The following is a 26208-nucleotide window of genomic DNA, read 5'->3' on the forward strand; positions in this document are numbered from 1 at the left end:
ACTTAGTTGTCAAGTGTTTTGATACTTTAATGCTTATTTGATCAAAGTTGTGGCTCAGGTGAGCGATGTGGTCCTTGTGCCTCTTGTTTTTTAGGGTGATAATATGTATATTTTTTTAATAACCTTTTTGTTAGCTGAGTTTTGTGGCATTTTTCATGTTTGATACTTAATTTTTTTATCATCATATCTTCGTGTTTTGTTGCTAAATATTTACTTTGTTTTCTCGTACTTTCTAAGTATTATCAGTATGAATAATAAATATAACGTCATCATATTTGCGATATATCATTTTACCATGCATGACTATAATCTCTTTCAGTATTATAAGGATCAAACGTTGAGATTTGTAGCGTTTCTTTCATTGGCTTAAAATTTCAAATTCAACAGTTTCATATTGATGTCACAAGCAAAATTAAGTAGTATCTCTCATCCGACCCCGTAGAACTGCATCACTCTCATTGAAACAGAGCAACACAGTCTCAAAGTCTTAAGAAATTGACTGGCAACAGCGAAACAAAATCTCCTGTCAGTATCTACTGACAAATAATGATCAACTAGACAAGGTGCAGTTTAACAGGAACTAGTTAAGATAGTTTATAATAGTATACATATATTATGTACTTTCATCAGCTTTTACAAAAAATAATTTTTATTTAGTAGAAAATTAAAGTCAGGAATAGAGTTCTTTATCACGTATGGTCTTTAATATAACTATTGTTATACTATTCTTTTGGGCAAAAATCTGAAGAAACATGTTTAATATTTTTTATTTCAAAAGCAGGAAGTGTTGTGTTGTATCTCACAAACTATAGAGTTACTACAGACGGTGCAACTACTCCACTGTTAAAATCACCAATTGTCATATCTGTAAAATAAGACGTTCATTTATGCTAAACATTTTCATGAAAAGGAAGAATACTTGATTAATTTACAATCATGATTATAATTGACATAATAAACTGGCAAAGCTTTGTTAGAAAAGTTTGTAGACTTGATATTATTTATTGATTTTTCTTGTATACAAGAAAAATATTTTGTTAAATGATCTACGTTTATTTTTTTAGCACTTAGGTTCCCAAATACATTGAAAATTGTCTTAACAAATGCAAAACATTTGATTAACGTTTAAGGAAATGCTGATGTTTTTCTCATGCAAAGAAAACAAGATCGGCAATAACTTGACATATTTTAACATATATTGTAATATATGTCATTTGATGTGCCAAAATTCGGTAGAGCCATTCTTTCCTCTTAATTTGTAAGACAGAAGTCTTTCCACGTTTGTTGTACCAAAATCACATGAAATTTGAAAACATTTTGAAACAAAATAGTACGGAGTTTTCAACTTAAAGTTGACAGTATTTTAATTAATATAATTATATAAAAAGTTGTTATGCTAATATTTCAAATTAATGATAAAACGTAGATATTTACATTCCAGATAAATTATTTGTATAAAGTGTGTGGAAAGCTTCTGCAGATACATGAATAATACTATAACACAGACTTTGTACAATGTAAGTTTTATTATGACGTCATAAACGTTGAACGCTGTTAAAGTGCATATCACAAGCGACTCCACGCTTGGGGCTTTCATTAATTTTAACTGACTTTTAAAATAATACAGCAATTTTGAGTCATATATCACATTTGTGGACAAGACTGAAGATTAAACAAAATGCCAATTGGCCTTAACCGTCACCTGAGTAGCATATAACCCATACACAAACTTGTCGACGAGGCTCATTTATGCATTTAATTAATTAGGTTTCATACTAGAGTAGAAATTTTATAAATTTGTAATGACGACTATCTCCTTGCCTGATATCTTTCAAAAAGAACTCTGAAACTTATAATTTTGGCGAAAAACTTAAAGATCAGGTCTACAAAATCATGAATTCAGGTTTTTTTTTAGGTGTGTGGGAGTAAAGAAGATAATTTTTAACATTATATGCATTAACACCTATACATCCATTTTTGACCCTGTCCTAGAGTCAAAAACCATATTCCAGGGGACATAAAATTAAAATTTCAGTAGAGGAATTCCATGTAAACATAATTATAAGTCAGTTTTTTATACAGATGTGTGAGAATAGAGAAGAAAATTTTTAAACATTATATGCATTAACACTTTATTACCTTATTGCCCCCCCCCCACCCTTCATGTCCTGAACCCCTGACCTAGGGGCCATGAATTTCACAATTTTGGTAGAAGGTTTCATGGACATCATAACCATGTATTCAGTTTTTTGTCCATATGTGTAGGAGTGGAGAAGAAGATTTTCTAAGATTTAAAAATTTTTACTATACGGCCCTATTGGCCCCACCCCAGAGCCCGAACCTCTGACCCAGGGGTCATGAATTTCGCAATTTTTGTAGAAGGCCTCATGGACTTCATAATCATGCACTTTTAACAAATATATGTTGTAGTAGAGAATTTCGAAGAAGATTTTCTAAGATTTAATACATTTTTACTATATGGCCTTTTGCCCCCACTTTAGAGCCTGAAATCCTGACTCAGGGGCCATGGATTTCACAATTTTGGTAGAAGGTTTCATGGACATCATAACTATGCAACCAATTTTTTCCTCATTTGCGTGGGAGTAGAGAAAAAGATTTTTGAAATTTGGCTTTTTTTGGGCATATTTGGGCCCACATGTGGCATTCCGTGGGTGGTAGAGCCATGAATTTCACAATTTATATTCCATTTACCAAACAGATCCCTCACACCAAAAATGGTAACAATCAGTTTTGTAGCTTTTAAGAAGTTAAAAATGTAAAATTGTTAACGCACGACGCCGGACGAAAACGGATAGCAATAGGTCACCTGGGTTTACTCAGGTGACAGGTAAAATGTAAATATAAGCATTTTATTATTTTTAAAAAAAATAGTCTCATTATTGTGACGGTATGTGCAAACAAATCATAATAAATCGCAAACGCGCGTTACTCAAATTATATGCACACACTGTTGTAGTAATGAAACTATATTACTTTTATAATAATGATCCAATGCTTAAATATAGCCATGCTTATCTAATTGATATTAGTATTCCTCGCGTCAATAATTGTACAAGGCGAGAAGATAAATAAGCATTTCGCGCTATCGCGCATTAACCAATCCATCTGCTCGCCTGAAAACAGTTTGTGATTTTTTAATAAATGGCGTCAAACTAAATCATTCTGTACAGGTTAATATCTTTATACTATACGAATTCGCCAAACCTGTGATATTTTCACTGCTTTACTGTTCCTAAAAACATAAGCTCAGCTAGACATTTTTCTCTTAAAACCTTTTCAAAGAAATACACGATAACTGTACAATTAAAATGCATTTTTTAAAATCATAATATCTGGAAAAGTTGATATCCATGGCTTAAGAGTCTCAATTCTATCACCACGTATAACTTGATGACATTTAATTCACAAATTATTTTCATCGGTATATTAATCCATTGCCCTTTTTTTTTTTAGAAACAATATTCTGGAATCTACTAATTCAAAATGACCGCAAATATTAATTTTCATAAACATATTTGGGCAAGTTAAAAACATACTTTTTTAAAAACTGATACATAAAATGTGCACATTTTCGATAAAATTGCTTTGCTCTACCATCCTATTTTTAAATGAGGACACGAAGAACCCCCCCCCCCTCAAAAAACAGTTAATCTAATCCGATGTTGTAACGGAAATTAATCTATAATACGAATATGCAGAAGTTTACTCCATTTAAGCAGGATACTGCGACCATCTTTCCCAACAGCCTAACCAAATTCTTACTTCCCTCTACAAGTTTTATCGCAAAGTATTGTGCCACGTAATTTATTACTAATGATACACACGAGTATATTGGTGATAGAGGTTTATGATTAGAAAATATTTTTTTAATTTTATAAATTCAATTTATTACTAGTATTAGAATTAACAAAACAGCAAAAAATAAAATTGAAAAGAGAGAGAGAGAGAGAGAGAGAGAGAGAGAGAGAGAGAGAGAGAGAGAGAGAGAGTAGACTTACTCTTTTTAAGATAAAAACAGTCAGCAGCATTACATCTATCTCCTTTACAACAAGCATCACAGATGTGCATTCCTTGATCCCCGTGAATAACTCTCGCACGTGGGTGGTGGATACTGGATTCTTGATTCTCATTGGATACCATACCATAGCATACCTTTTTTAATACAACAACCTTAAGACATTTTACAAAGATAGAGATCGGTTTCTCAAATTAAAGTAAAACAAACCTTTGCACATGAGATGGATATAAAGGTATCAGTTCGAAGGTGCATCTATTTAATTTACAACTTAAGTCTAACTATGATATTAAAAAAACCAAAGACCAAGCAAAATGTTTTTTTTTCAGATTTGAGCACCACACCATGTATTCAATAAGTAATACAAGAGGCTAAAGGACCTTAACTATCATCTGAGTATTATGAATCTTTGTTGCATTCACAAGATTCACAAAATGGCTATTATACGATAATAGGAATGAGAAAAGTTGGGAAAGAAAACTTTGTGACCAGTCATAAATCATCCTTATGTAATCTCTGTTCTTTTTCATTCTTTTCTTATACAGTATTTCTCTTCTCGTGATTTTTTTTTTCATATCTTTCATATTTTTGTTTTTACTCAGATCTAGAATCAAGAGGCCAATTGACAACATCGCTTACCATAATGTCTGTTTATTTGGCAAAACTGCTTAAAAAAGGCAAATAAAAATTTGAGGGTTAATCACAAATTGCAAATGCTACCGACTTAAGAAAAACTGCGACTGTCAACAAGGTCATTTTGGCTCAATGTTTTTTCTTTTGCCATGTTATACTTGCAAACGGGTTTGTTCCTTCTAGAATTCCTATTAAATTTATGTTATACACTTTTACTAATATGCACAATAGTTAAAGATTGAATTTCACCTTTTTTACTCGCCTGCTAACAACTTAGGCGAAAGAGAACGAAATATAAAGGAGTCGAATTTGTTGCAAAATACACTCACTTGATTATATATATATATATATATATATATATATATATATATATATATATATATATATATATATATATATATATATATATATATATATATATATATATATATATATATATAAAACAATTCAAGGTTACTTACGCGTTCTTCATAACAACCAAAAACGTATCGAAGAGCTGTGCCAACAATTCGAATACCGGTGTAACACACCTGCAAACCACATTTTTATTCAGCTTTATCTTACAATGAATTTTACACAAATACACTACGTCGAAAACATAGACGAATAATTATACTTATGTGTTTTAAGGAATTCGATTTAGAATTCTTAACTTTACTATTTCTTTTAAACTTTTTTGCTTAAAATATTATACAAGTATCATTAAAAAATGTCTTTGCCATTATATAAATTTGTTTTTTCGCACAATTCTTGCTACAAATAGAGTTCCTTTTTTAAAGATTGGTAGATTTAGGAAAAAATTAAGAATATAAAAGGAAGGTAAAATTGCTTTTCAACTTGTGAGCTTCGTATGTTGCTTATGATTCTACGACCGACATTCAAATTTTCGTTTATCATTAAAACTGCATTAATAAGACATTGTAAACAATATAAAAATAGAAAAAATAACATTTGACAAAAATCTAGACCTTGCCCCTTTACGATTCCACTTGAAGAGTTTTTGTCAATTTGCTTTAAACATGAAATTATTTTTAGTGTCATAAAGGATTTATTGTACAATGCTATAAAATATTTAACCATACAGCGAAAGGAAGAATAATATAATTTATTCCTTTATTTGTGTTTCTCTTGACTTCCTCGGTTAAGGTTATTATTTTGGTACAATATTCCGGAAAGTATTAAAGATAATCTGTCATGCGTAAACGAATTACGAAGTTACCTCATTTGGTGGACACGTAGCAGCAGTAGTACAGGATGCTACGTCACTATGGATACCATCGCAAACAAGACAGGTGTCTGGCAAAAACACAGGGCCTGCAATTATTTAAACAATAAAATGCTTTCTTTGGTGATTCATTTGCGATATGAAGGTAGCGACATTGCAGGAAAAATACATAACCCGCGTTATGTAAAATTTTCCTGCAATTATCGCTACCTTCATAACCCGAATGAATCATCAAAGAAAGCATTTTATTGTTTATATTAACATCTTTCTTTAACTAATTAATAAACTGATTATGAAAAGTTAGTAAAATTCACTAAATTACTGTTAATGTACAAAAGTACGTTAGCTAAAAGAAACAGCTTAATCGTCTCCTGTGAGACTTGAGTCTGGCATCGTCATGATTATTTCGTGCAGTCCGGGATTTTACTAAGGTCGCTGTAGGTTCAGACCAATGGATAAACAGGGCGAGTCAATTTCAGTCCGGTCACTTTCAGCCGCTGTAGATTTCGACCAATCGATAAATAGGTCGTGTAGATTTCAGTATGGCTGTTTCTATAGAGCTATGAATTAACTATAAGTTTCCGTAAGAAATAGAGGAAATTATGCTTGGTAGATGTAAATTTTGAAGCTTCACTTGTCAGCAGATTGAAGGTAAATGCATACAAGTATAGTATTTATAGGTCAGTGGTTGAGGCTTAATATTTGGGAGGGCTGTGTGACAAATATGGCTATTTAGGGAACATGATAATATTTTAGGTCACTTGAAACACTCAGGTACCCAATTGTTGTTGGTCGTACATTGTCTGTGAAGAAATTTACGTTTTAATTTGAAAACTTTCAGAAAAATTGTCACTTGGTCATATCAAATTCTGAGCATTGTTTGCTTGTTTGTATCTTAAATGAAGCTGAATATTATAAAAGATTGCCCATTAAAGACCTCGAGGTCTTTTTTTATTAAAAGTTTCCCATTTTTATCCCCTGGACTAGGGAAATAGATAATCCGAGATTCTTCTGACTCTTGTCCTCTCCCTCCTCCCATTTTCTGAATTGATGTTTGCAAACGTCAAATAATAAAAATAGGGGAACTGGTCAGAGGAGTCTCGGAATATAGGGTTTTGATTAAAAAAGACGCTTAAAATGCGAACATGAGGCTCCCTGACAGGTCCATTTAAGGGCCATTATACTCAGAAGACCGTTATGTCCTGTTGACATTGAGAAGCTTATTAACATTCATAGACTGTCAAAACCGGAGAGTTCTCTTTTCTCAAGAACTGCTCTGTTGTGTGATATTGACGTTGTTTCAACTAAAATACGCAGCCCTGGATTAAGTCGAACAAGTGTCATTTCGTTCAGTGCATTCACAGATCTATTAACCTATGACTGGAAGTAAACCATAAGTAGACCTCGCTTTCATCAAATTTGAGTTTGTCACGTACAGCCCAGAGTCCAAGCTCTTGTTAAAACGATCTAACTTGGGATAGACTGCTAAATTCGCGGTTTATAAAGTGTAAAACACCCTGAGGAATATTCCATTTGTATAACAGATGTGGAAATTTCATTATTTTGCAGTTTTGAAAATATTTTATCATGTATAATATCTCGACACCTAAAACAATCCTTTTTGCAAAACAGTAGATAAAATGAGATTTTTTAGAGATCCGTGTTTGTTCTGCCCCTGTTTTGTATTTTCCTTTGGACTTTTGATGCTGCATGATTTTTCCGACCCCTTGTTAATAATGATGGAAATAATATAATTCTCCTCCAGAAACACCAATCACACAACATATGTTATTCAAGGTGATGATGTTTTGTTTTCAGATTGCTTGGACATATTAATGAATCATTTCTTTAAAAAATAACATTTGTCAGTGAATAATGCTATAGAGCAGGATTTCAACAACTAGAAGGGCAATAAATTCAAAATATAGAGTAAAGATGGGACCGTTGTACTATTGTCTCGTGATAACGCAACAGTCCGCTCTTCCCATATTGTGGTAGCCGAGAGTCAACTGTATCTTTGAATTCATGCTACATCTACCTTTCTTGTATTACATATATCTACCGTCATCCTGCTTTATAAACTGAATGCAAATTCTTGTAATTTTTTTTTAAGAAAAAGGCAGATGTCATACGTTCATGATGTTCAGGAATTTGGGGGAACTTTACAGATACTTCTCTCGTAATACGTTTACAGTGCTTTTGCATTGTTGGACCAAGTGCATTGAAATCAAACAGAATTGTAAAGGGTTTTCAAAAAATATATATATTTTTTTTTGATAATTTCTTATTTTATAACCAACTTTTTCAAATATATACAAATATCACAAGGAAGGATAAATTTACTCAAAAAATAACATTACAATCACATTTGTGGTTTTAAAGCTAACATCCAACTCAGCAAACAACTAATTAAAAAAAAATCATAATTGTGATTATAATTATCAATAAGGTATTTAAGATCATTTATCAATTTACCTAGTCCACACAGATTTGCATTACATGGTACATTTTGGTTAGGGGCATCGTTACAACAAGCAGCGCAGTTAACCAGTCGCTTTTTACGACCAGTTGCTAATGCATCCATGATATCACACACCTGAAAGAAATAATCTTGCATTGATTGGCTATAAAATATCGGAATTTTTATTCTCATATTAAAAAAATATTATCCTGCCCTTTTGCTGAAAACAAAAATTACTTATTTTATTTTAGTTATCAACAATCATAGCAGTGAAAGACTTAAAAGTAAAAACAGAGATTTACATGTACTGACCATGAAAAACTGGGCGTAAGATTTTCAAGCAAAATAAGCAATTTAGTTTTTCAAATTCCGTGAGTTGTTATTTCCATCAGGGATTTTTTAGATCGGCAAGTCTTTTATACAAACACATATAAGATTTAAAAATCTACCAATGTGAGTAAACGGCTCTGATTAAAGTTATATTGCATAGTTGTCATCGGTGCAAGCATTTTTTTTTGTAAGGTGATATATTCTTTAGAACAAACAGTCAACGCTTAGTCAGTTTTGAATTTACTAACAACACTGTGGGGGATGATTATGCCAGTACCAAGGTGGCACTTCTGCACCTGCTTAAGATGCAGTTTCGGAAAATTCATGTATTTCAAATAATAGACCATTGTTTAGAGTGTATATAACCGCTTTTGTTTTTATTTGTTCCACCTGACAGGTGAGATATCTACCTTTACAAATTAATATCCTTTAGAAAAATGACAATTCCCATAGGAAAAATGATTCTCCTACAGGGAAAATTGACAATCCTATAGGTTTTTTTTTAAATCCTATAGAAAATATATTTCCTAAAGGAGAATGATATTTCCTGTAGGAATTTGATTCAGACAGGTAGTTTTCCTATACGAAATTTAGATATCCCTTAGGATTTTATCAAATCCTCTTGGAATTGAAAATCCTATAGGAAGTTCTTGTATTCTGAAAGGAAATTCAAATTTTCTAAAGAAAAATTCGTTTTCCTATTGGAAAATTATTTTCCCCTAGGAATTTATTTTTGAAAGGAAAATATCTCACTTGACAGGTGAGACACAATAGTAACAAAGGTGGTTGTTAACTCTTTTAAGCAATGGTTTATCATATGGCATAATTGGATTTTTCGATATATGCAGCTTACAAGGGGGTGCATAAATGCCACCTTGGTACTGGCATAACTATCCGGCACAGTGTTGAACGAAGTTTATTTATGCAATTTTTTTACAGCGACATATATACAGCAAAATAATTTTTTGACAAAAGACAACATTGATTTCAATGTTTCATTTTTGTCAATACCAATTGAAATCAACCCCTTTCATTTTTTATCTTTCATCTTAATCATATCGATAATATAAGTGTCATGAAGTAAATTTTGAATGAACGGTTACTCAGTTAATTCAAACTTTACAACATATGTCTAATAATCTCTTTGATAAATTTCTTTGATATTCCGTTACAAATGTTTACTTTTTGAAGTTGTATTTATGGTATACCCTGTTTATGTGACATCGTACATAGGGTAAAACTTAGCCTTGATTCCTCTGTCAAATTAAATACTTCTTAAACAGTTACTAGTAATAAAATGAATTCAAGAATGTGACCAATAAAAAGTGTCTTTTACCTACAAAAATACCCGAGGAATAAAACTTTATAACATCTCACATAAGGCATGGATAATTTCTTTTATACAAACCTGCGTAGATCGACATCCGGCATTAAAAGAGATGCTGAGATCCTCATTTGTTACCTTTTCCAAGTAGCATTTCTGAAATTAGTAATTTATATATGACTTTTTAGGTCACCTGAGTAAACTCAGGTGATCTATTGCTATCCGTTTTCGTTCGTCATCGTGCGTCGTGCGACGTGTGTCGTACGTCGTCTGTCAACAATTTTACATTTTTAACTTCTTATTAAAAACTACAAGGCTAATTTTTACCATTTTTGGTGTAAGGCATCTATATGGTAAGAGAAATCTAAATTGTGAAATTCGTGGCTCTACCACACCCGGGGCACCACAAGTGGGGCCAACTATGCAACATTTTCAAAAATCTTCTTCTCTACTCCCACACATGTGAAGAAAAAACTGGTTGCATGGTTATGATGTCAATGAACCCCTCTACCAAAACTGTGAAATTCACGGCCCCTGGGTCAGGGTCTCTGGCTCTACGGTGGGGCTAATATGGCCATATAGTAAAAATGTATTAAATCTTAGAAAATCTTCTTCTCTACTCTCATATATAATTGTTAAAAACTAAATGCATGATTATGATGTCCATGAAGCTCTCTACCAAAATTGTGAAATTCATGACCCCTGGGTCTGGGGTTCAGGCTCTAGGATGGGGCCAAAATGGCCATATAGTAAAAATGTATTGATTCTTAGAAAATCTTCTCTACTCTCATATATATTTCTTAAAAACTAAATGCATGATTATGATGTCCATGAAGCCCTCTACCGAAATTGTGAAATTCATGAGCCCTGTGTTAGGGGTTCAGCCTCTAGGGTGGGGCAAATATGGCTATGTAGTAAAAATGTATTAAATCTTAATCATATATTTCTCTACCCCCATATATATTTGTTAAAAACTAAATGCATGATTATGATGTCCATGAAGCCCTCTACCAAAATTGTGATTTCATGACCCCTGTGTCAGGGGTTCAGGCTCTAGGGTGGGGCCAATATTGCCATATAGTATAAATGTATCAAATCTTAAAAAATCTTTTTTCTCTACTCCCAAACATGTGGTCAAAAAACTGAATAAATGGTTATGATGTCCACTTACTCTTCTACCAAAATTGTGAAACTCATGGCCCCTTGGTCAGGGGTTCAGGACATGGGGGGGGGGGATATGGCAGTATAATGTTGATGCATATAATGCTTTAAAATCTTCGATATTCTCACGCGTCTGTATGAAAAACTTCATAATTATGTTTACCAGGATGTCCTCTACTAAAATTTTAAATTTCATGTCCAATGGAGTATGGGTTTTGACTCTAGGAAGGGCCAAAATGGATGTATAGGTGTTAATGCATAAAATGTTTAAAAATTATCTTCTTTACTCCCACACCTGAAAGGAAAACTGAATTCTTGATTTTGTAGACCAGATCTTTAAGTTTTTTGCCAAAATTATAGGTTTCATAGTTCTTTTTGAAAGATTTCAGCCAAGGAGGTGGTCGTGATTACAAATTTATAATTTTTCTACTCAAGAATGAAACCCAATTAAATGAATATATGAGACTCTTCGACAAGTTTGTGTATGGGTTATATGCTACTCAGGTGACCGTTAAGGCCTAGTGGCCTTTTGTTTCTTCTTTAAGGGGTCGCATTCATTATCTCTTCAAGAAAAAGGATTGAGGATGAATATCTCCTTGAAGACACTGTGGTCTCTAGGAAGGGCCAAAATGGATGTATAGGTGTTAATGCATAAAATGTTTAAAAATTATCTTCTTTACTCCCACACCTGAAAGGAAAACTAAATTCTTGATTTTGTAGACCAGATCTTTAAGTTTTTTGCCAAAATTATAGGTTTCATAGTTCTTTTTGAAAGATTTCAGCCAAGGAGGTGGTCGTGATTACAAATTTATAATTTTTCTACTCAAGAATGAAACCCAGATGAATAAATGAGACTCTTCGACAAGTTTGTGTATGGGTTATATGCTACTCAGGTGACCGTTAAGGCCTAGTGGCCTTTTGTTTCTTCTTTAAGGGGTCGCATTCATTATCTCTTCAAGAAAAAGGATTGAGGATGAATATCTCCTTGAAGACACTGTGGTCTCTTGTCAAAGTTTCAATGTTTTTAAGGTTTAGCTCACCTGAGCTGAAAGCTCAAGTGAGCTTTTCTGATCACCTTTTGTCCGTCGTCCGTCTGTCCGTCTGTAAACTTTTTTACATTTTGAACTTCTTCTCTAAAACCGCTTCGCCAATTTAAACCAAATTTGGCACAAAGCAGCCTTATAGGAAAGCGATTTGCAGAAATTGCAGAAATGAAAGACCGATCTTTTTTCAAAGCGGAGAAAACCTCAAAACTGTGAGAAAAGGGGGGTGAATTTTAAAAAATCTTCTTCTCAAGAACTACTGAGTCAAATTAAACGAAATTTTTCAAAAATAATTCTTATGGGAAGGAAAATTTAAATTGCAAAAATTATTGGCGAATTCTGTTTCAAATTTGAGTAATTTACGAAAATAAAGATAAAGAGATAATCGCCGTCAATCAGTTTAGAACTTCGGGTTCGGTATTCCATATCGAAGTTCATTGTGTAAGGTGTCCCGTGTAAGGCAGCTATGTTTAAATGTTGACGCATGACAAACGGATCAAACTGACAAAGATGAATTTGCTTGCTGTGCAACAGTTTACGTGCGAAGGGATACTTGAAACATGCTAAATATATTTGTGCCGATTTCGTGAAGTGAACTGAGGTTTAATCTTTCAATGCGATGACATTTTTGACTCCTGACAGTGTTTTTACGTTGTTTTGAATTTCGTTTATGCTTTATGGAAATATCGCCTGTATTTTGGAATTATTACGTATCGAATCAAATATAGACTTGGGTTAATCAGACAGTAAATTGTTTACCTGCGCAAAATGAGCAAAATCTGATGCACTAACAACATATTTTATTATGAATACTACACATTCTATTGGTAATTTGGTACGATCTCTACGTTATGGTTGATTATAATGAAACGAATTTTGTTAAGATGCTCTGCATTTTCAGTCTAAACGGAGATTGTTTTTGCTGCTAGAAATATTTTAGGTACATATATTATGAAAAATAAATTGTGCTCTCTCTTTGTTTTTAATTTAGTGCATGTTTCTGTTGTTTTAATTGTTTACAATATTCTCTTTACTAACCATATTCAGCTGTGTCAAGTTTCGAATTATAAACAAGATACAAAGCTTTGCTGACAGAGCTGAGGCGATGCTTTTGTTCATTCTGAATAGGAAATGCAAAGTTATGTATCTTGCTTAAAATTCTACGATTGATGCTGAAATTTTGATTGATCAATAGAAATGTCTTGCCAAAAGGATGTTATGCTGTAACTACTTTCTGGTGCACCTTCTTCAACGATGAATTGCATAAAATCTTCACAAAGAAGATGGGTGAATAAGGCGTGGAAAATGCCCATATGAGGAATGATTAGATGTTGCAAAATTAAAATATCATTAAAATCTAATAATTGTTTTAAAATAATTAAAAACAATGTATATTTAACGTTACATCGGTTTGTAAACCTTAATTATTTTAAATACTTGTAATAGGTTGATTCAAACTGGCGCCTGTGTCTCAAAACCTCCAAATAATGTCATTATATAACTTCAATGCCTTTTCTTTTATAGAGTGGGTCTGAGCTCCATATTTTTGGTATAGTCTAAATGCGGTTTATGGAATTTAAAACGATTTTAATGAACAAAAATGTGGAGAGATGACCCACTATATTTTAAAAATGTCATTTTGTAGCCCAACAATTTAACGATTTAGAAAAATAATACAAGTCCGTAAATTCGTGGCCAACGTTTCATAAAGCATTTAAACAACACACTTTGTTGTGAATAAAATGGCTCAGTGGTTAGAGCACTAGACATCAGGTAACTTTCTAGACCGCAGGTTTTAGGTTGTAGGTTCGATACCACCAAAGCTTTAGGTTTTATTATTTTTTTTCTTATTATTTTTTGAAAAATTTCAAACTGAATATAGTTAGAAAATACCCTTTTGTAAACTTGTATTATAACATATCAAAAAATTTAATAGAAAAAAGTGTTAAATTTGAAGTTGCATTTTACGACTAAACCAAATGGGCAGTTGTGCCATCTTATTCCCCCATCTTCTTTTCGATAGTTTTTCGAACACAAGTATATGAAAACAACACCTTTTAAACAGTTTCCGTAGTCATGACACATTATTATTATGAGAATAAAAGCATTTTCGCTGTTCTTAAAAAACTATTGCAACGGAAAAAAATCTGTGTTTGTAGACATTTGTTGTTTTTTAATAAAGATGAAAATAATGGGTGGGCCTTGGTACAATAGAGCGACATGCCTACCAATACATTGATTGGAATTATAGCTCTTTAACATATGTGACAACATTTTTCAGTTAAGTTTATTCTTCAATCAAGTGAGTAAGGATATGACACGTCATACGAAATCAATTCATGTCTGGTAAATGACAATCGTTTAAAATGGAGAAGGCCAATTAAATTTTTCAATGTTTTTAATTTGAGGAATTGAGTGCATTTTTTCTGGTGCATTGAAGTACACATATAAGATTTTTAAAAATAAAATACAGTAACTAGTAAATAGTGGAGGGAGAAAATGTACCTTTATGCTTTCATGTATTTAAATCTTTTTATAAAGTGATGGGGGGGGGGGGACTAAAATAAAGGGAACTGGAAGTTAACCGTGAACACCGACTGGACATTTAGTTATTTATATTGCATATAATCTTATTGTCGGTAAAAATCGTATTCCATAAAGGTAAATAGGTCAAAGATTAAGTATATGCTAAAATAATTGTAAAATTCGGATATTCCTTTTTTGGTTAATCTACCCAGGGGGCACATGGCTCAATATCCTTTGAACGACCATATAAAGCCAGTGTTGCTCAGGTGAGCGATGTGGCCCATTGGGCCTCTTGTTTGAACTCATATTAAGTCATAAATCCAAATCTTTTAGAAAACTATATGTAGTTATTCAAATACTTATCCTTTGTCCTTGTTTTGCTCAATTATTTTCCTAATCAGAAAGTTTATATCAGATTGTTATGCAAATTGATGCTGTTTTTAGTCTTTTTTACTCACGTGAACCGCAGGGAAAATGTTTAAAAATTGTTTTCTCATAAGGTACAATGCTCTAATTTGTAATATAACTATGCATATATCTTCAACTAATGAAGATTCTGAATGGTTAAAAGCGTGGTTGCTGAACTTATACTAAGGTCCCAAGAGAGGCTGAAAGCTTAACGTAGAAATATAAAGAAATATAATGTTTAAAAATCATCAACTCGAGAACTGCAATACTCCAAACGTGATATTACTAAGCAAGTATTCTCAAATAATGTTAAAATCGTGACCCCTGGACCAATACTGGAGCCCCAAGAGAGGTTCTCTCAATATAGAGACAAAAGTGTTTTAAAAAACTAATAAAGAATGACACAAGAAACTGTTGTTCAAGTGAGCGATGTAGCGTATGGACCTCTTGTTTCTTCCTTTTCCTTATGCATGTAATAATATAACTCTATATATTCGTGCATCTTGTTCCAATATAACATGATTGAGCGAAGAAACTTAGGTTGAACTCAAGTATTGAATGATATACATCAACTTTAATAACATCAGTCAGCAGAAAGAACACACAAATCTACAACGTGCTAACCCGGCATTCTTAGAATAGTCATTATGCTTAAATTCCAATATAATACATTCGTATTTATTAAATATATATGTTTTCAATGTTAAAAGAATGATATATAGTTTTCTAGAAATTCGTTTCACATCAAGTGTTGACCAGTAGTGCATCAAGAAGGTTTTAAGTTTAATCAATAATAGTGCATCATGGGATAATCTTTATTTTGATATATCTAAGACATGTACATGTATATTTCTTTCAACATGAAACAAGAAAGTTAAAGACGTTTAAAGAACAGGAAAAACAAACCACAAAATGTAAATATTCATGTTTTAATATTAATGAATTATAATAGTTTGATAAAATATTATATACTTTCTAAATCGATTTACCTCATTGTCTGCGCACTGAATGGTTGTTCTTAAACATTCTCGGATTTCTGGTGCATCGGTGCACTCAATGCAAAATGGTCCAGCACGAATCAAACCTACAGCAAACATGTTTATCATCCTTGTTTTTTTTTTCAAGTTTACTTTTGTATAGCATGGCAAAAAATCGTTTTTTTTCAAAGCCTTAGAAAAAACTAAAGACACTGAATATAGTTGACTCACCGACCAAGGATAACGTAATATAACTGACTGAAAAAAAAATAATTAACAACATGATGGGCTATATTTGAGACATGTGATAATATATTCGATAATCATGGTGATATTTTTTTTATATTCATGATCTGTTTATATTTATGGACAATGCAAAAGAGTTATTCTAAATACAAATGTTAGTTTGTATATGATTATTAGAACACCACCGCCCAGCTTCACAACGGGTAAAATTATTAAACAGTAAATAATATTAAAAAAATTATTAAAAATTGGTATCTTTTGCCAATTACTTCTCATACTTACCGAAAAATACATTGCCACATACAAGCACATATTTAAGCTTATCATTTTATTCGAATAGACCGTCTACAACAATAAATTAACACGAATAAACATTGTTGGACTAAGTGCGTCAATATCGTACAGGTTTTATCTTTCACTATTTATGTTGCATTGTTAAGTCTCACACGTACGCACGCACGCACGCAATTCGAAATTATGGCATATGTTAAGATATAATTAACCGATAAAAATAAAACATATTTACATACCACAGACATACTAATGGCAATGCTATATTTTTTTTGCAACAGCTTTAGCGATGGAATATTTTTGTTGAATAAAATAATTATGAAAAAGATGAATAATGTCTCTTTTGCTAAAACAATATGAATGTAAGTAACTGTTACTTACATATTGTCGCTTTCATTTCCTTAAAGAAAATGCAGAATATTTATATATAGGATGTCTTTGCAATGGTATATAATTTTAAAAAAAACGTAATGGGAGTATGACGAAAATTATATACCATTTTAAAATATGCGAAATTCTTTTCATCACATGTTTGTTAATTTGTACTCACTGCACACCGAACTAAACATGTGTAAAGAGAAATCAAATATTTTTGTATTGTATTCCAAAAAGATTAAATTATTGCTAAATCAAGTGTAAAAAAGCATTATTTGATTTTCATAGTAATCGTTGATTGTATTGATTGTTTGTTGTGTGTGTATAGTTGTGATATCAAACAAGAAGCCCAGAGGCCTTTTGTCATTTACCTGAGTATTAATGCCGAGCTGAACCAATTTTCTTATTATTTAATATCCTTTAATTTAAATTGGATAATGGATTCTCCTATAAGTGACATCTCTCCAAACTAGTGGTATAAGAACAAGCCTAAGCTTAAGGTACTAAACAATGTTTTACTCCCGAACAGATGGGGAGCTCTTAAATTTCTCTAAATACAAAAGATATTTCAACTCCAATTAAATACTTACTGTTTTCTGATTTTATGACAATTGGCAACAAACTCAAGCTCGTCCTTTATCTTCAAGTGCGCAAATTAATACCGAAAACCTGGTATGTCCTTCCGATTTGCACAATGGTTCAAAGGCTATCGAAAGGAACCTAAATCACTTTGTTTTCCCACGTCTTAATCTCTGTGAATGCAAAAACTGAGTTGGTGTAATCTGAGAACTGCATCTGTCGAATTCTCTGTAAATATGTACACTATTTCGATGGCTGCGAACAGTCCATTACATTTCATAGGTGAATGTTCTTTGAAATATCAAATGTTCATTTTTTCTGAAAACTCTTCAAATCACGATTATAGTAATTTGGTATGGTTTTGCAATTCTTTTCATTTTTTCAAGATTTTGGTACGAATACACCAGTTCAAATCAAAATATTTCAAGTAATGAGCCTATTTAAGTGTTATAAATTGATGTTTTGTTAAATATAAATTTTTTTTGGACAAAAGAGTTATCAAATATGCTGTAATTTTAATTTTTTTGGTATCTTTCAAAGAATACAATGTTATCCTATTTTATTTTCTATTGTTTGAAGTTAAGGTACTTTATTTTCATAATTAAAGCTTCCGTTTTCATAAGAATGCTTTGTACTAAGTTTAGTTAAACTTGTCTTTTAGTTTACAGTGTAAAAGAAGTAAACAATATGAAAAGTTTACAGACAGACAGATGGAGAAACATAGGGCAGACAGACAGACAGATGGCAAAACGACGAAAAAAGGTGATCAGAAATCCCCACTTAAGTGAGCTTGAGGCGACTTAAAATCCTTTGGTTAGTATAGTCTTTTGCATAACAATTGTTTTTATTGCTCTCTCTCTCTCTCTCTCTCTCTCTCTCTCTCTCTCTCTCTCTCTCTCTCTCTCTCTCTCTCTCTCTCTCTCTCTCTATATATATATATATATTCAGTAAATCTTTTTTCTTGGAACCGGGGATGAATAAACAATTGTATTTATCATATATATTCATTCTTGTTTGTAAAGATATGTTACATTTGTCTATATTTATTTGATATCCAAATCAAATAGTGCTTATGTTACAAACTAAAGGGTTACGGTGCATCAGATCCATTGTTAAATTCAGCCGCCGTCATATCTGTTGAATAAAAATTGGTATAATTCATCAAAGATTTAGGAAAACAAAACGAAAAAAAACCACCCTTCCTCAAACTATCAAATTACAGATATAGGTAAATTTCGCAGACAACGAATATTATACACCGGAAACCCGTGGGGTAAATGAACTTCGCGCTTATTTAATAGACACAATTGGAAACTAAAATCAATGGCAATATAACCGTTACGAAGAAAAATCATTCTTGTTTAGCTAAAATCGGTCGAATGAAACACGGTTTACAGTTGTGCAATGATTTTGCGACTAGGTGTCTTTGTTCCGACGGAGTAACCTAGTAACATGTTATCAATTGACATTCCTTTAATTCATATATTGATACCTATTTCAGCTACAATTACTTGATATATAATCAAAGGCCGGAACAGCCACAAAGGCGTCGAGCTGACATTTTCTTTTATATAGAATGATATCAATAATTTGAATTTCTGTACTAATAGTCGTATATCAAGTAATATAAAAACAAAAAAGTAAATGAATTATTATGTTTTGTGTTACTTTAAAAACAAAAATCAGTATATTTCCTAATAAAATAGGTAGTGATGCGGTTATAATACAATAACTGATCATGATTACAAAAATCGAAGAAATTTCAAAGTTCAAAAATAAATTATTTTTTTTCTGCATTAAACAGTCTTTGAACAATTTTCACAGGTTCATAATTTGAATACATCAACAGTGTGTTCCTTATAATAATAATAAAACATACTTTTATTTATTTCAATTCCCGTTTGAAACAAGATTACATATGGTATGATTGTTTACAAACAAATCCACAACACGTGCAATCTTGCAATGCTCGACCAAACCAACTGCATTGTCGTGTTAATTTATTGCAACAAAATCACTAGATACGTTTATCGCTTACATTTATTTTGGAGACCGTGCCCGATAACAAATAAATTTACATATCAAATTTTATTTCTATCGGTCACGGTCTCCACTTAAAATGTAATCGATTAACTTAAATAATATTTAGTGAATTTTTACACCTTATTGTATTCATTCGCCATTTTTTGATTAAGCAAATTCATACTTATGCAATGAGTTGTCAATAACCAGGGAGGCAAAGTTGGGTTTTCTGTACACAATTTAGCTGAATAGACGGAATAAAAATCTTGTAATACGTTTAATACTTTTAAGAAACTTATTTCTTATGCGCATTTATAAGGCGGTGCAGAGCATGAATTTTTGGACGATTGCCAATCAAGACGATCGCTAGAAGGCTGCCGAGCATTAGCTCGACGCTTGAAAAAAATTGGATACACTAGAATTATCTATCTTTTTTTGTATCCGAGGTACACTATTGCAAATATTATACACAATAGAAAACGTCATAGAAAGAAAGGTAGGTAAAAAGAGACTAAGAAACAATGACTGACTCACTCTTTCTGAGATTGAAACAATCAGCGGCATTACATCTGTATCCTTTACATCAAGCATCACAGATGTGCATTCCTTGATCACCTGGAATAGCAGTCGCTTGTGGCTTGTGGATACTTGATTCTCGACTCCCACTGGACACCATATTATAGCACTCCTTTTAAAATCAACACAATCGTTGATAACTTTTATATTAATTTTGAAATTATTTGTTTTATTCTTTGTCATCAAAGGTAGGTGTGATTTTTATAAGAACATGTATGCAGTCATTTAATACAGCTGAATTCTGACTATCTTTCAATGCAACACTAACCTAGTTTGCGTTTGAAGTGAACATTTTATAATTAGATTAAGATTTGTGGAAAGCCGTATGGTACCCCAACATTATTATCATATTTTACTATGTAATATGGCCACAATAAAAATGCCCTATCAAAAATAATAATCACTTACATTTCCTTAAATTTTCATTTTCACGCCACAATAATTACAATTACACGAACACACAATTATTAAAATCTGCTCCAAATAAAAATGTAGTCACATGATATATGTTAAGTCTTGTCCAATCTGTTTATTCCTTTATATACATATCGTCTTTTGTACCAAAGTCTGCCTATTCTTTTAATTTTCATTCATTGAAAGAACAGGGTTACAAAGCAGAAAATAATTCACTGTTACAGAGTGTACAAGATCATCAATTATGTTTGATTTATTACAATAAAAAGACGAGTCAAGCTATCAAAACTAATCATGAGGTTTTAAAATTATAGAAATCATGGCAGATTTATTCGTAATTCATTGTCTAAAAAGAGCCCTATTACATAAATATGTTTAGGGATGTCATCTTTCCTTTAGATTTTTTAATTTTAAATAGAATTTACAAAGATTTAAACGCCGACAACATTGCTGCTTACTGCGGAAAAGCTTATATAGGTGGAACGTCTACTCAGATGAACTAATAAAATAACAGATAAATTGAACAAATCAACAACAAAACAAATTTCTTAACAAAAATTTTGGCTACTTACATTTTCCTCGTAGCAACCGAAAACGTATCGAATATTTGTCCCAACAATTCGAAGACCAGTGTAACACACCTGCAAATTAGGAAATCTTTATTCAGGTTTATATACAATTAAGTTTTCCGTATTCTTCTTAAATGACGAATATAAGAAGAAATAAACGCCTTTTAACAAAATTAATTTTTATTACTAATTGTCGAAACTTTTTTAAAATTAGTCAACGCAAGTGAATGATGCAAGTTCAAAAACTGTCTCGTTTTACATCCGTAATCCTTCCATTATGTGACAGACTCACATCCCCAAAGGGTTCTCAGTTTTTTGAACGCGTTTCGGGTGAAATGCACCCTAGAACGCAAAATTTAAAATGTATCATTTATATATGTTGACAAATTTCGGAAAATCTATAAATAGGTATCCGCTACCTCTGTAAAAATGGTGATGGTACTATCTTTGGTTTTAGAAATTGAGAGATTCAGACCTGATTGAAAATTCCCTATTTGGTAAGAGTATTTTAAACATCAGGCTGAGAAACATATAAGTCATCAACCGTGGGTTTTAGTATTTTTCAGGGTCATCATTTTATGGTCAATCACTTCTGCATTGAAATATGTTACATTTCCTTTCTTGAAAGATTTCAGGCCTTGCTGGAGGTAAAGTTTTTAATATAAAATTATAGTTTTAGCACCAGGCGTTCTCCTACATGTACTTTGGGGGCTGAATATTACAGTCATCCAAAAGTGGTCAACAACGGTGAAAAATGATGATAGTGCCATTAGGGATTGACGATAGAGGATTTTAAATATCTGACTGGCAATCATCGCGTTAAAATTTGTTAATCCTCAATAAAACCCTGCAAATGTTATCTTTATTGTTGCCAAGTCTGTAATAAGGAGGTGTTCGAAAAAAAATAAATTCAAAACACTTGCCCCAAGACGAATATGAGATTTATGCAGTTACTGCTATTGGACACGATTTGAGCTTAAATTTTTTTCTCTCCACTTTTAATGTTTAGAATGGCTAATATGGTTACTTTTAATGCTTTATCAAAATTTGAAAGTCAAATATTGAGTTATATGCAAGATACAGAGTTTGAAAATCTTTTTTTTTGTAAACAAAGCTCGAGCTTTGTTATGGTTTACATATGTGTTTTTTATTGGTATAAGTCTCTATCAAATGTTTTTTTTTTCTGTTTATCATATTATCTATGAACACTTTGAATCAGTTTACCTGGTTTGCCACCAGTCATTTGGTCAAAGAAATGGTAATTCCATACTAACAACGTAAACAAATATAAGACTCGAGCTTTGTTTACATAACAATGAGTTTTTACCTCTGTATCTCTCTCAAGACTTGACTTCTACCATTCAAATTTTGGCCAATCATTCAAAATGAGCCAGTAAACCATTTTATACAGAAAAGAAAATTTTGATCTAAAATCGTGTCTAAGTCCCTTTAATCTGCTTATTTAATAATTGATGCTATAAATAGGTCAGGCGCGGATCCATTTTTTTAATTCAAGAAACTTAAAAAAGATTTAGAAAAATTATAATCTCTCTCTGTATCTGTCTTTCTCTGACGCTTTCTTTCTCTCTTTCTCTTTCTGAAATATCGTAAGTGTTTGAGAGTTAAATACTCATGTATTTTGTTTTCAAAATATGAAGTAATTACAAATGATATACCTTAATATTATGATATAAACAACGTGATTAAAATCATTTTGAAATATTTGTTGATACTCTACATACAAATTTACAAATTGAAGATAAAGGTAGGCTTCTTTGATGTTAAATCCAAAAAAGTAAAACAGCGTAATATAGATTTAATTAAAGGAGTGAATGATCACAAACAAGCGAGTCGATGTTGCCAAGCCGGATGTTAAAAATCCTTTTTTATTGAATATTGTATTTCCGTTGGCCCCAGAATCTTTTTAACTAGATATACACGTAGTAGCATCAGCAATGTTTCACAGGAGTAGTGTAATAATATTGATTTTGTATTTTGAGATTGCCCCTGTTAGGTCACATTGGTCATGCTATGTTTTATGTGAACCCCGTATCTTGTAAAACAGTACTTCCGAGTGTTTCAATAAAGACACACGTGTTTGAGGAACTCAGCGTTCTGATTATATATTTTCCAACGCCCAAAAGTATTACAAGTAGTGGTGGATCACAAGAACATGCCCCTGAAAATGTCAGCTCAGATACATATAAAATGATACACTTTAATTGCAAACTGCGATCTACAATGCGATTCAACCTGCATTAGGAACTGCAAACAGCTTTCTAAAAACTGATTATCATCGATTAGCAATGTGAATAATAATACCTGCTCGATGCATTAACACTTTTTTTTAAAATAAAGCGTAAATTAGTCGTGAACGAATTATATGTGTAATGTGGCCTTGCCGTGTAAAAACGAGTAAAATAATGCCTTTCATTTAAAACCACAACTATGCAGTCATCACTTTCTAGTATTTATGTTTCAGAAGCAATAAGTTTTCAGGTGTCATGCAAATCAATTAAAACTTAAAATTAAAATTTCGGTGCTTAAGTGAATGTGTCGGTTATGACTTAAATGGAAAAAAAATATGACTGTCTTCCAATTTTGCTTTGATAGGGACCCTTGTATATCAAAGCAAGAATAGAAAGAACACGAATTTAATCATACAAACAAATGTTGATATTATAAACAACGTTAACCGCAATAGGACGGGAAACATTGTGATACAGTAAAAGTATCCCTGTAACTGGTATCTTAAAATGCATAGTGTTTCATTATTGCATTATAATACATATGCTAGTAATCTTTAATTCTTACAAATAATAATAGAATAATAACAGTAAGATAACGTTCATTAATTTCTTTCAACTTTTAACGTATTGCAACATAAATCAATACATAAATTAGCTTTACATCTTATTTGAAAACAAATAATATATAAAAACCAGTTAAGCAAAATTGGTAACCTAATATTTGAATACTTTAGCAGTAACTTTTGTACTCTAATACACACCTTAATAGATTGTTTGTTTTCCTTGTAAAAAAATTAAAATTGTTTCTTTTGCTTTAAAAAATGAGCTGTATGTTACTTAAATATTGCCGCTACCATTCCCTGAAAGAAAAAATACAACATAAAAATAGTTTTAATATCTTATATGATAACTTTTAAAAGTTAAGTACATGTATTGCTTAATCAAGCGAAATCCATTCTTTGATTGTTAACTTACTCCTTAAATGGTTGTTAGGCGAATCTAAGAATCAAACAAGATATTACTCAACCGAGCAACAATATTCTACATACCCTAAAAGCTGAATTTACCCCAGTTCACAAAATAGTCTCTCTTACACCAAATTGTTACAGTATTGTTTAATTCTGAAAAATCTTCAAACTTTCTTTTTTCCGTTTTACTCCTCTACAGTATATCTCTATTTTCTTCAGTGGAACCGTTGTTAATATTCCCCCAAAACACGTTCAGACTATTTGGTTACAAATGAAATCGATATGACTAAATTAATCAAAGCTTTCATAAATATTGCAAGTTTTATTTCCCTTATTTTCAGAAAAAAATGTCTACCCTGTCCATTTAAAGCGAGGATGCATCTCCAACCCAAAATAAGCTTTGTACAATGAATAAAATTAAAATTGACATTAATTCATAAAAGCATTAAGGATATTAGTTTCGATCGCTTCTCTAATGCTTCAGTGGTATATACATGTGTACAGGTCAAGATAAATACGGTCGGTTGCTTTCCAATCGAGGCATTAATTCAGGTGTATGGACTTTTAAATGCATGAAAATCTCATTGTAGTAATGTGTTTGTAAAAGAGAAAATAAGGAAACTACAATCAACAAAATAAAAAAATAGTACATATATATCCTTTGAAAGAATTCCCCAAGGTATCCGTTTTAATTCTACACCGATAAACGTTGTCATGCCTTACATAGCGTGCACATCGAACTGGCGGATCGTTCATGTAGAGTGCAAAACATCAGCACCAAATTGTTGACCCGGGACGCAACACATCAAACATGATAAATAAGCGATAGTTAATCAAAGAAATTAACAACTGAACAATGTTTTATATCAGTTTCTAAAAAATAAACCCTCTCCGTTTTCCAAAGGTCATGCCGTCACTGCACTTTATGCTACAGTGTATGGTATGTGCGATGATACATGTAATAAATTATTATATTTGTGATACTGTGTCTATTAATTGATATTTTAATTATTGTCATTTTTTTTCGGTATTGTTGAAAGTTATGAAATATCTTTCAACGTTTAAGTAGTAAGTAGTATCAAACAAATAAAGTTCAACTAAACCATATAAATAAATAAAAAAATAAATATATATTGGTTTAAATCTGGTAGTATTTTGACCACAATTACTTAGTACCTTTAACCTTTGAACTTAAAAAAAAATATAAGTCAAGTATTTAATTGGCTAGATTTTTCCGCCATGTCCACTGACCCTTCATTGTTTTTATACTTACTCTGCCAGTAGTAGAAAGGCACTGGTTTAGAGAAGTTGTATCACAGTGTGTGTTCTGAATATAATCAAATGGAATTTAAAGGGACAGTAAAAAAACCCGACTTTGAAAATGTTTCCGATCGGGTTCGTTATTTTTGTACTACTCATAAATGTGTTCAGAAAATTACAAATTTCTTCATGAAATAAATCTAATTATTTCATTAAAATTAATAATTACGTATAACCCATAAATATAAACATTGTACATCGCAACGTGTTACGGGTTTCCGCCTTCTATACTATTACTCATGCGCATTTGCTATAAACCAAAAAATGCAGGGCTCGCGAAGATTGTCCTGGACAGGTTTGTTGATAGATATATGTCTTTTCTAATTCTCCCAGCTAATAATTGATCAAAGTTTTTAAAACCCAGAATTATTATTTTGTAAGCATGTATTTTGCGGTTTCATTACAGAAGTTGCTAACCTAAATTCATTTTTTAAGTTAGGCCCCTTGAGGGGTTAATTGGCATATCTGTCTGTTC

At 31.8% G+C, this 26208-nt stretch overlaps 1 protein-coding gene and 1 long non-coding RNA gene across 4 annotated transcripts; one reads left to right on the forward strand and one right to left on the reverse strand.

Moving 5' to 3' along the window:
- Positions 1-751: 751 nt before the first annotated feature.
- Positions 752-17740, reverse strand: LOC105333980 (uncharacterized). 2 transcript variants are annotated; one of them, XM_011437230.4, is made up of 10 exons: positions 17627-17740; positions 17043-17061; positions 16356-16382; positions 16137-16231; positions 10094-10165; positions 8370-8490; positions 5889-5965; positions 5131-5199; positions 4020-4173; positions 752-865 (listed from the first exon to the last, which is right to left on the reverse strand). In XM_011437230.4, the coding sequence occupies exons 2-10, from the start codon at positions 17056-17058 to the stop codon at positions 807-809; spliced, it is 690 nt and encodes a 229-aa protein (XP_011435532.3). In that variant the 5' UTR covers positions 17059-17061; positions 17627-17740; the 3' UTR covers positions 752-806. The 2 variants fall into 2 exon arrangements, with proteins under 2 accessions (XP_011435532.3, XP_011435531.3); XM_011437229.4 differs by having other exon boundaries at positions 5889-5983; positions 17627-17739.
- Positions 17741-17778: 38 nt separating this feature from the next.
- LOC105333979 (uncharacterized) lies at positions 17779-24858 on the forward strand. Of its 2 annotated transcripts, none has more exons than XR_010708835.1 (3): positions 17779-17897; positions 18277-18428; positions 24755-24858. It is a non-coding gene; the product is annotated as an uncharacterized lncRNA (long non-coding RNA). The 2 variants fall into 2 exon arrangements; XR_901050.4 differs by lacking the exon at positions 24755-24858 and adding an exon at positions 19117-19254.
- Positions 24859-26208: the final 1350 nt, after the last annotated feature.

This window comes from Magallana gigas, chromosome 8, assembly GCF_963853765.1.
Source record: "Magallana gigas chromosome 8, xbMagGiga1.1, whole genome shotgun sequence".
In the NCBI taxonomy this organism is placed as follows: Eukaryota; Metazoa; Mollusca; class Bivalvia; order Ostreida; family Ostreidae; genus Magallana; species Magallana gigas.